Source organism: Solanum verrucosum, unplaced genomic scaffold, assembly GCF_900185275.1.
Source record: "Solanum verrucosum unplaced genomic scaffold, falcon-dt-bn FXZP01000306.1, whole genome shotgun sequence".
In the NCBI taxonomy this organism is placed as follows: domain Eukaryota; kingdom Viridiplantae; phylum Streptophyta; class Magnoliopsida; order Solanales; family Solanaceae; genus Solanum; species Solanum verrucosum.
This window is the reverse complement of record NW_026020398.1, coordinates 2395435-2406860: the sequence shown is the minus strand read 5'-3', so window position 1 is coordinate 2406860 and position 11426 is coordinate 2395435. Positions and strand designations below refer to the sequence as shown.

General features: G+C 36.5%; 2 protein-coding genes across 5 annotated transcripts; one reads left to right on the top strand and one right to left on the bottom strand.

The window, feature by feature from the left end:
- On the top strand, window positions 1–6405 carry LOC125839590 (imidazoleglycerol-phosphate dehydratase 1, chloroplastic-like). Of its 3 annotated transcripts, none has more exons than XM_049518582.1 (9): window positions 1–277; window positions 587–708; window positions 1873–1977; window positions 2227–2319; window positions 3218–3292; window positions 4938–5000; window positions 5152–5261; window positions 5700–5768; window positions 5905–6405. In XM_049518582.1, the coding sequence occupies exons 1-8, from the start codon at window positions 7–9 to the stop codon at window positions 5725–5727; spliced, it is 867 nt and encodes a 288-aa protein (XP_049374539.1). In that variant the 5' UTR covers window positions 1–6; the 3' UTR covers window positions 5728–5768; window positions 5905–6405. The 3 variants fall into 3 exon arrangements, with proteins under 3 accessions (XP_049374539.1, XP_049374540.1, XP_049374538.1); XM_049518583.1 differs by having other exon boundaries at window positions 5881–6405; XM_049518581.1 differs by having other exon boundaries at window positions 5878–6405.
- Window positions 6406–7119: 714 nt separating this feature from the next.
- On the bottom strand, window positions 7120–10290 carry LOC125839658 (photosystem II D1 precursor processing protein PSB27-H2, chloroplastic). Of its 2 annotated transcripts, none has more exons than XM_049518653.1 (4): window positions 10117–10290; window positions 9717–9833; window positions 8182–8588; window positions 7120–7300 (listed from the first exon to the last, which is right to left on the bottom strand). In XM_049518653.1, the coding sequence occupies exons 2-4, from the start codon at window positions 9793–9795 to the stop codon at window positions 7163–7165; spliced, it is 624 nt and encodes a 207-aa protein (XP_049374610.1). In that variant the 5' UTR covers window positions 9796–9833; window positions 10117–10290; the 3' UTR covers window positions 7120–7162. The 2 variants fall into 2 exon arrangements, with proteins under 2 accessions (XP_049374610.1, XP_049374611.1); XM_049518654.1 differs by having other exon boundaries at window positions 9717–9808; window positions 10117–10270.
- Between the last annotated feature and the right edge of the window lie 1136 nt (window positions 10291–11426).

Sequence of the window (11426 nt, the reverse complement as noted above, 5' to 3'; positions counted from 1 at the left end):
CTAACGATGCCTTTTGGTCGAAACGGAGCTCACAATCGTCTCTCACATATGGAGCTATCACTTTCTCATCGTCTCTTCAACTCTTCTTCATCACTACCTTCGCTATTCAATTCAAGAATTAAGCTTTCACAAACCCATCTCTTCTCCTTAAACAATCATCACCAAAAGTTACAATTTTTCACTGGTTTACACCACAAACTAGCTACTTCAATGGAACCTCAAACAACGATTCCTCATGCTTTCGATAATGGGTCTTCCATAACTTCCTCGGAAACAGGTAACTCCATTTTCTCAATTCAATAATGGGTTTTTTAAATTGGGTGGGATTACACTTTTTTTAAAATCAAAGTGGGTTTCTTTATAGTGAATTCATACATCGATTATGAATAGTTGGGATTGAGGTGCAGCGATTGATGTATTTTATTGGGTTTGTGATTTTGGGAATTGGGTTTATGTTATTTTTTTAATCTGAAATGGGTTTTGATAGAATTGTAAGGAAATGTGCTGAATGAAGTTTATGTAGCTGCCTTTAACTAGTAAGGTATTGAGATAAAGTTGGTTGATGTATTTGTTGGGTTTTTGATAGGTCGAATTGGGGAAGTGAAGAGGACTACGAAAGAGACGAATGTGCATGTGAAGTTAAACTTGGATGGAACAGGTGTTGCGGAGAATAATTCTGGGATCCCATTTCTTGATCACATGTTGGATGTAAGTGATATTTCTTCTGATGAAAAGACAATTTTTTTTCACCTGTTAGTTAATTGATAAATAACTCGGAAATAGCCTCTCTACCTCCACAAGGTAGGGGTTAAGATCTGTGTACACACCATCCTCCCCCAGACCTCAGTTGTGGGATTACACTGGTATGTTTTTTGCCATTGTTGATAAATAAATAACAGAAGTGTTCCATGGGGGAACACATCATTTAACATGGTATCTGGCTCAAGTCTCTCCATCCTCCAATAGAAAAAAATACACGAACTTGACTTGGGGAAAAAAATTCAGGTCCACACTTGAGAGTGTGTTGCAGATTTAGTAAATAATGTCCCATACCTAACAGTCTAAGCTTTTAGAGGGCAAAACGTGCTAAATTTCTTGGATCCTGTATCCTGGTGTGTTGTACTCGAACATATCTCGGAAAAAGGTTAAACATCCTGAGCAATAAATAATTGTTTGGACTGCTCCTTTTCTTTTGGGCAAAAATATGAACTTTGTTGAAATCCTGTTCCCCTGTTAGGCCGTAGAAATACTCTCTCTGTCCCAATTTATGGGACACATTTCAGATTTCGAGATTCAAACAAGTTTATCTTTGACCGTAAATTCTTCATATATCTTTTAAGTATTTTGAATTATCAATTGTTGTGACTTATACTACCTTTTACATAGTTTACAAATATATAAATTTTATTTTTAAAAATTTGAAGATTCCATGATCAAATTCTCGATCAAACTTAATGGGTCATATAAATTGGGACAGAGGGAGTAGTAATTATAGAGATTTACCTCAAAGGAAAAAAAAGGTTCATTTATCCCTTTTGTTTCAACAGTTCTTATTCAGGAAGACCATTCAAAAAAAAAAACTGCGGAATAATAGGAGAAGGATTGCATTTGTATGCTGTGATCTTATCTTGTTTCTTTCTGGAAGACGAGCTGACACAATTCAATAGTTGAAAATTCCTTGTTCTCTCCTTCAATTACATGTTAATTTTCTACTTTCTTATGATATAAGTTTTGTGAAGTTTACAACCTAATTTACATTGCTGGATGTGGAGAAGGAGCTATTTGATTTCTACTTCTCAACTCAGTTGCTGACTACATCTATAATTACTTCTGGTATTGTGCTAGTACTGAAACTTGTTTGTGTTTTCTTAGCAACTCGCTTCACATGGGTTGTTCGACGTGCATGTAAAAGCTACTGGGGACATTCACATTGATGATCACCACACAAATGAAGATGTCGCACTTGCCATTGGAACTGTGAGTTCTCAGGGAGCTTAAAACCAGTAATTTAGAAGTATATTCAGAATTCCTTGTGTCCTTTCCATGTGTTGGTCTCTTTACTCATTTTATATGTACACAAGTGGGTGCAACATCCATTTTGATGGAGATGCTCTTTTATTTACTTGAGTCACTCTGCATTGTGTGCTGCATTCCTTATTTCTTTCTCTTGAGAGCCTTGACTTCTATCTTTTGGTGACTTCTGCTTTTATTTTTTGGGCTATCCAGGCATTGTTGCAAGCACTTGACGATAGAAAGGGAATCAATCGCTTTGGTGACTTCTCAGCTCCATTAGATGAAGCTCTGGTTCATGTTTCACTGGTAAGGGATAACCTTTTGGGAACTTGAAATTGTTTCAGCTCAGTCACTTATTTTGTCAGATATTCTGTGTCTGAAGGATATTGCCCTATCAGCCTCCTGCAAAATTACAACTATAAATAAGATTACATCTCAAGTAACCACTATGGCAGAATTTTTGCATACCTCCATAAAGCAAGATCTATAAATTCTTCTTTCTTTCACTTGGAACGTAGCCTCATATAATCTTCTGCATTCAATGATTAGACAAGCAAGGGGTGGCCCAGTAGTTTAGTCCTGGGACTTCCATTTTGGAGGTCTCAAGTTCAAAACCCCTTGCCAGCAAAAGCAATGGGTTTGCCTTCTGGGTCGATCTCATCACACCTGGCTTGCCTAGTGCAGGTTACCTCTCATGTGTGGTTTGCGAGTTATTGCATAGGAGCGGGGGTTTTACCCTGTGCGCACCCAAAGGTTAGTGGCTGCGGGTTTCCCTTGTCATCAAAAAAGAAATGATTAGACAAGATGAATATTTTCTCTGGTATGGGAGCAAATATTTCTTTGGTTTCAGGTATTCATTTTTTTATGCAGACTGGATGCTAAAAAAAGAAGTTTGAAACAGTCCCGTGGTGTTATGGTTCTTGTGGAGGGAAAGCAATTACAGGACATTGAATTTAGACAAAAATTGAATACTCTATGGTGTTTTGGCTGTCTTATGGTGTAAAGAGGAAATTCTTGTTTGTGTAAATTGTTGGATACAATTTTGGGGATACAAAGGCATAACTATATTGTTTCATTTTGTTACAGTCACACCTACCTAGTGAGATATTAATAAAATGTCACGATTTATCAAATAAAATCATATTGACCTATCTATGATCATAATCTGCACTTAAAATAATTATTTGATATCTAATTATTGTAGGATTTATCAGGAAGGCCACATTTGAATTTTGATGTACAAATACCTACTCAGAGAGTTGGAACATATGACACTCAGGTTTGTCTAACATTCTCATTCTACTACGAACACACTCAGTATCTCCAAGTTCCTTCGTCACTTGACTTCTTTTGGGAATTAGCAGTTGTCTCTTGTAAGGTAGATGGGTGATTTTCTATATCCCCAGTTTTAGAAAGGTTGTCTTCATGACTATCATCTGTTTGAATTTGGTTAATCCAATTTAAGTTGTTAAGATAGAAGAAGTTTTGTGTTGTCTAATTTTACTATGTATAATTTGATAGGTAATCAATCCCTGTAATTTTTTAAATTTTTTTCTTGAAACTGGTAACTTGTATTCCTCAGCATTAAGGGTATGTTGGCCACCTCCAAAATATGATTTTAGAAGGAGAAACTAATTACTGAACTCCTAAGAAGTTCACCATCTGTACTTCCTCTTCTATACATTGTTCTTTACACCAAAAACACAAAGAAGTAATACAGTTACAATTGTTCTTTTGTGTGGAACAGGATCTGCCTTCAAAGATCCTATCATTTCTCTACTTCCATATGTTTCACCAAACACAAGCTGGCACTATTCTCCACCACTTTTTTTTACTCTTGTTTCCACCCCGTCTGGTCCAGCAGCTCAGTATATCTGCAGTGTGTTTTGGCATGTCCATTCCTCCCTCGCCAAACAGATGAAAAGATCCCTGACTTGTGATGTTACCTTACAATGTAGGAACAAATGTCTATTAGTTTCTTCTGCCTCCATACAAAGAGGGCATCTAGATGCTATCTGAATTTTCCTCCTCTTAACTGCTTCAAGAGTGAGACATGCTTTCTTCACCACCAGCCATGAAAAGCATTTCACCTATGATGGTGCCATGCTTTTCCAAATAGCTTTCCAAGGACCCTTTAAACTTCCTGCCAGTTCATATAGTCTTGTACACTCTGTTAGCTGAAAATTGCCCATCTGAATTGTGCCTCCATCTGATGATATCAGGATCAGTAGTCATCCCAGTAAAACTTCCCACCCTTTCTAACAGTGCAGCCACCCTTTCCACTTCCCAATCATACAGTAATCTCCTGAAAACTATATTCCATCCCTGTGGTGACCAAATTTCTCCTATTGTAGTATACTAGTATCTGAATTGGTGCATATAAAGAACAGATCAGGGAAGGTTTCTTGCAAAGTTCCTTTCGGATCCAATTTTCCTTCCAGAAGAGTATCTTTCTACCATTGCCCATATAGTAACTTATATTCCACCTCAGGGATGTCCAAAAGGACCTGCTAGTTATCCAGACCCCTACTCCAAAGGTGTTTGTGACCTCATTAGTACACCATTGTACATTCTTCCCATACTTCTGTTGGATCACATTCTTCCAAAGAACTTGATCTCCATATTGTATCTCTATAAATCTGTAGTTTCAAGTTTCTAATCCCCATTCCTCCTTGCTCTCTACTCTGTTGCAGTCTGTCCCGTTGCACCAGGTTAAGGCCTTTGGTCTCTTTAGAACATGTGCCAACATCAGGTGTACATGCCGAAAACTTTTACACCTAATTGTTATTATAGTTAAGAAAAGAAAGCAATTTTATGTTCTCCTGGCGACAAAATATTAATTGTTTAAGCTTTGTCTAAGTTTTCGCTCATTTCTATAGCTTCTCTTTGGATCCCGCTGATTTGAATCGCATTCTTATGTTTAGCTGGTGGAACACTTCTTTCAGTCCTTGGTCAACACGTCTGGAATGACGCTCCATATTCGGCAGGTAAATGCTTGTATGACTTTTTAGGGGGTTATTGGGACGGTGGAAAGGGACGGGGGGTTCATTTTTTGGGTCACTTACCTATTTTTCTTCCCTTCTTTACTCTGGTTTTATGTGCTTACATAATAAGATGTTTGAGTTTGTCTGGTCACAGCTCGCTGGAAAAAATTCTCATCACATCATTGAGGCAACTTTCAAGGCGTTTGCTAGAGCTCTTCGGCAAGCTACTGAATATGACTTGCGTCGTGGTGGAAGTGTCCCCAGGTTTGATTATTTTTCCTCCCCTTCATATTTTTAACACAACTTATAATGTGTTTGAATCATGGAGGTTATTGTTTAGGGTGTCTTAAGTTTGGTCTTCCCTGGAAGTTTGTAGAACTACTTGTTTAACAAAATCTGGGCTTGAATTGTGTAAATGTCTTCTTCTCTTCTTCATGTTACCATTCTTTACCGCTTTGATTCATAAGGAATTCCTTTCATTAAACGAACACACCAGAAATTTCTGCATCACCCTAACATGGTTTTATATCCAAATATGAACCCAGTTGACATAGATGTCAGAACAGATGCACAACTTGATAGGAACTAACATGAGCAAGAATGAAATATTCTTTTTCCTTTCTTTTTTTCCTGAAACTCAAATATTTTTGTTTATGAAAGGGAGTTCCTGAAACTCAATTTTCCTCCTTTTTACTGGTGCAGCTCAAAAGGGGTTTTGTCTCGATCGTGAAATTATCTATTACCGCAAAGATTCAGATTCTTTGAGAAAAGGTCAGTACTTTAGTATTTTGTGATAAACAAATGAGTTACTTTTATGGCTAATCCTTCTGAAAATATCAGTGGGGAATGATCTCTACTTATTTCTATTTGTCCCTTGCAGTAGTTTACCACACTGCTAATCTACAAGGTATATCATAATTATTGGAAGCTCCTGCAGTAGAAGAAGGTGGATTGAAATACATCAGACGCTTCTCTGGCTCTTTCAAGAAATTATTTTGATATCCACGAATGCTACAAGATGAATGGAATTGCGGGCAGCTACTTTCAGTATTTCAGCTTTTATATTTGAGATATTGGAGGTTTTACTGGTGATGAAGGGCATTTGGTTTTTGATTTGGTTGTAAACTTTTTTTTAAAAAACAATGGTCATTTCCATGTTTTGTGTCCTATGTTCGTTTAAGTTGCCTATTACAAGGATGGTATTTAAGGAGGATATATGAATAAAATGAAGTTTCTCTCTCTCCCTAAATGAAGCCTTTGTAATGCCTCTGGCAATCTGTTCCAGCAAAAAATGAGATGTAACTTGAAGCTATGCCAAGTCCAATCGATTTCTTATGTATCTTGTGGTTACATGAAACTTTGAACTTCATATGTTCTGTATTTTCATAATTTCAATTTTTGGCTTTCATAGTGAGTTTTTCTTAGTGGATGCTGTTAATGGGGTGTGGATTGTGTTGTCTCGACTCTTGGATGCTTCAGTGTGATTCTGACTTAGTAGAACAGGGACTTCAAGGAGGAGTACGAGTACAATAACATACATAGTGAAATCCCAGGGGTCACTTTATGGAGGAGTACCTACACGGCTAGGCGTAACAGTAAGGGTTGTCAACCGTGTAATCAAGAAGTCAAGGTCTAAGTAGCGCAAGATAAGACTGCATATAATATCGCACTTAAATGACAGCTCTACGTTGGGGTGACCGATCTGATTACTTCAGCTATCACTGGCTGGAACCTTAGCGGTCGTTCAGTTGCACAACTAGAAGGCATGCTGATCTTGCCACCAACAAACCTTTAACTTTGACTGTGAAAAGCTCTGTCTGCCTATCTCACACTCCCAGAGCAAATTTGAATTTCTTTCTTCATTTTCCTTTCACGCATCTTTCTTTCTTTCCATAGGTAGGCTTCACACAAATAGATCTTGTGACGGGCTAATGAACAAAACAATGCAACAAAAGATAGTTTGATCAAATGTACGTTTTTCAAGTAGACTATATCTAATTGAGCATACTGCAACAGAAGATATTATACTGCACTGGCCTCTTTTGTTATGTGTATCAAGAACCATTATACAATTCTTTTTGGCTCTTTTTTACTATTGTTGTGTCCGAGCCAACTTGCGTGCACCTGGACTATTCCACCATGTACCACTGACCTTCCACCCCATGTTACAATGCTTCTTCTGCTTTATTCAGATCATCTAAGATCTCTGACTTTACCTCTTCTGGAAGTGCAGCAGATGGGCCTGCCTTTGAATAAAAACTGGCCAGAGATCTAATAGCTTTCTCTAGCATAACATATGACTCCTGCAAATATAGCACTAAGTCAAAATAATGACCAGATCAAACATTGTTTCCACTACAGGAAAAAAGCCCTAAAATACAACTCTTGTTTTCATGCTAGTGTAGATTGATGCATAAATGCATGTCAATAATTACATAGAAGACGGGTGTAGACACGCAATAATGACAGGACTCGAGAAAGAAGCCCCGTCTAACTCCGTGCTAACAGCCTTGGTAGAAGGGGTTAAGTGTTCTTCAGAATGACTGGCTTAGGTCCAGCAAAGGAAGGGATTTTTACTAATTGATCAGGTTATATCACAAGATTTCTAAAACTTCTTCAAGATAGTAGTTTGCCCAAACTCAAAAGCCACTATAAGCAATGAGTTAGTAATGAAAGAAGACAGTAATTGCTGCAAAAATGCATCAGCAAGCTTCTTCTGTCTTCTTTTCTGCAATCTGTACTCTAACAGCGCAAAACTCAAATGCATAATTGGACTGGCACAGTCTACTTATGGTGCAACTTGAATGTTTTATGGCGCCTCAAACATATGACTCTAAAGTGAGGAAATGGACCAGCTATTCTAGAAGAAATAGCCTCATTTATACTGACAGTAGGCAACTAGGCAAGGTAAGTGCATATAGGGCCTGGGTACCTAAAAGGCGCTGAGAAACCAGAAATGATCTTTGAAATGTCATCTAATTATAATAAACACCTGAGAAGTCGAGGTTCAATAAAATTGAAATTTAAAGTCAGCATGTCATGTTAGCGTCCTTCTTAGCCAATTATGTTTCTAATTTGCTACACATATTTGGAAACAATGAATCCACTGCATGTGCAAGTACTGAACTTTTCAATGAGCTACAGTGCAATAACATCCACTTTTTGTTTGTTAAAATAGGATTACCTCATTGACTACTGATTTTTGTCCTCTCCATCCACCCAAGTATTCCCTGATGGATTCCTTAGCTGCATCAGCTGTTCGTCTAAACTTAGACATGTCGTTTGGGTCTTCCTTTAATGATTTGCGCAATGTCTTCACCACCTCTCTTACAGAGTTCAAGTAAGCCTTTGGTAAGACTTTTCCTGACTTTGTTGTCTCATTTGGATCAAACAAGGACTTAATAGCCCCAACCACACTTTCATCCTTGTCTTGAATCTCTTGATCCTCTGCCCAAGCTGGTGGCACCGTTAAGCTGCAGCTGTATGTTAAAAGTGAAACCAAAGGACTGGCAAAACCTACTGCAAGAAGCTGGCGACGAGTTGCCTCTTCTTTAGATGATAATATACCAGAACTCCGTGATTGTAGTTTATCTGTTATGTTAAAAAGAACAGCAATCAGGAAAAGAGAACTCTCCGGAAATAGTGACAATTCAATCACTATACTGTGTAGATAATGTAGTACTCATGAGAGGTCTATAGATGTCAAGGACATAATAAAACATAAGAAAAAGAAGAAAAAAATATCAGACTGGACACTGAAACAGCCTTGTTATGATTGACATCGGGAGGGACAAGTAAACCCAAAAATGAAGTTGAGACGCAATTAGGTCTTTTCTGTTGGATACATAAGAATAAGGAAGAGGACAGATCCCCTGGCCCATGCTGCGGTTTCCTGCGGTCCAAACTCGGTGCCGCTTTAGGTTAAGGAGCTGGACAATAATATCCCCTCCGCATCCCAAAGCGTGCTGCCCTCCTACGCGGGCAATCAGCTCTGCCTTTTGACTTTCAAGGTGTAGGCAATAACAAGTTAATATTTCTGAACAGTCCGGTCACTTCATAAAGCATTTTCTCACAACATTTGTATCAAGATGATCTATATAAAGCTTCTCAGCATGTTCACATAACAGAAATCCTAGTAATTGTATCAAAGTTCTCTTCCTTCATTTTTCTTATCCTATATCTCTCAATAGTCAACTTGTTTCTCCAGTGCCTCACTCACAAAACAATCGTAGTACTTTGTCCCTCTAGGCAAGGTACCTATCTCCAGCCAATTGTAGGTTAACAATTGAACTGTTGCAGTCCAAGAAATTGTGTGTTAGAACAAAAATAACTATGTCTATGCTCTATGGACTACAGCTATAAATATCTTCACTATCCGTGTAGCTTGATGTAAGCCCGTCTATGTTCATATTATAAAAACTTAAGTCTCTTTAGCACAAGAAGAAGAAAATGTTGTGCATTTTGGTGCTAAATTACATTTTAATTTGTTTGTCTGGTTTTAACTTGGCATGGAGTTTAAGAAAGTAAAGAACGACTTCTAAATTTTGTAGTCTTAAAACTAAAGAATGTATCAAAATATCATTTAATCTTGTGGTCTTAAACATGTCTACGTGTCAAAGTTGGAATTAAAGAGTTGTCAAAAGGGAAGAGACATTCTTTTCGAAACAGACTAAAAAAGAGAACTGGAACTTAAATACATCAAACATGAAAAAATCTTACATTCATCAGTGCCTTGAATCTTCTGACAAGAGCAAGACATGGCAAATGGACATACATTCATTGGAATGAAGAAAGCCATCCTAACTCAAAAGCTACCCCATACACATCAGAAGAAACCTTCACCAAAATAAGAATCATTAGCTAAATTATCTCATCAACAAGAAAAACATAGCTAATTAATCCAAACTGATTTTAACCACACTGTCCCTTTCAGTTAATGAGCTCAAACTTAATCCACATATATAAATTAGACCACCAAAATCAAGAATGTATAAATGACACTTTCAAAATATAATTCTTCTTAAACATAGAAAAGAGGAATTGGGGTAGACCCAAAAGTCATAAAGGAGCTTTCTTTGGGTAAATTAGTTCCAAGAAAGCAATAATATAGAATACCCACCAAAGAATAGACACACAGAACACTCAAGAAGCTGAAAGACTTCAACTTTGGTGGAGAAAATTAAATCTGGAGATGAAAATTGACAGAGAAGAAGAGTGGTAGTGGCAGTAGCTCTTAGCTAAATGTATGAGATAGCTTTCTGTTTGGTTCACACTTCACAACTTACTATAAGCACCTTCCTATTACTTTTCAGTTGCACTTTGGTACTTCAATAGTTTCTGTTACACATTTCCTTTTTTTCTCATTTGGTGTCCGGTATCTGAATTACAACTCGATTAGTTTTAATTTTTTCACACCTAGAATTTGTATCTAAAAACACTAATTAAGGGTGAAAGAATCTCCATCATCTTACATGATTGGTGTTGCATATTTTCTTTCGTTCTTTCCATGTAGAGGTATAATTTCATAAGAATTTAAGTTATATGGATTGTTGTCTTATCCGACACAAGTTATGTAGAAATAAGTTTGTGGGTTCTGAAATTGAACTTTGATTTCTATCAGCATTAATTTTTGTAGAAAATAAGACATAACTTGTGAGTTTTGAATTGAACTTGTGCCTATAACAACATAAGCTCGGTAGGAAGCATTACTAGTTATGGCTAGGCTTAACTTATGTTATATTATGATACAAAGATATATATGTATACCTTGCAATCTTTATTGTTTTTCGTTTTGATGGTACTTTTCACCATTTTCTTGTTACTTGTGGTATTTAATGACATAAGCTTGGGAACCATAATTAGTTATGATAAGACATAACTTATGTTATATTGTGATACAAAAATATATATGTATACCTTGCAATTTTTATTGTTTTTCGGTTTGATGGTATTTTTCACCATTTTCTTGTTACCGATACATATAAAGATGCTTTTTGAACTCGACTCTGTGAAATCTTGTTTGAGCAAGAGGAACATACAACAAATAAAGAGTTGTAGCTAGGTCCTAAAAGTGTTAAATGTGCAAAAATTGAAAACAATGAATTTAAGGAGCAAAAATTAACCACCAACTCAAAATAGAAATATTCGTACTAATGACCTAAGAAATTAAGTAGGAGTTTTGATTTTAATTTTTTTTAAATGTTAAATTTGACTCATAAGTTTATATATTGTAAAAATAGATCCATTATTTAAAAATTTACAAAAAAAAAGACATTTACTCATGTGAATAGATTGTTTGTATAATGTGAAAGCTTTATTAAAGAATGACTAATTGCTATTATTTTATATTTTTTTGGATCAATGAGTTCTTTGTAAAATCATTTGCATTTCAAAGTTTATAATAACATGTAACTGCAAATATTATTTATA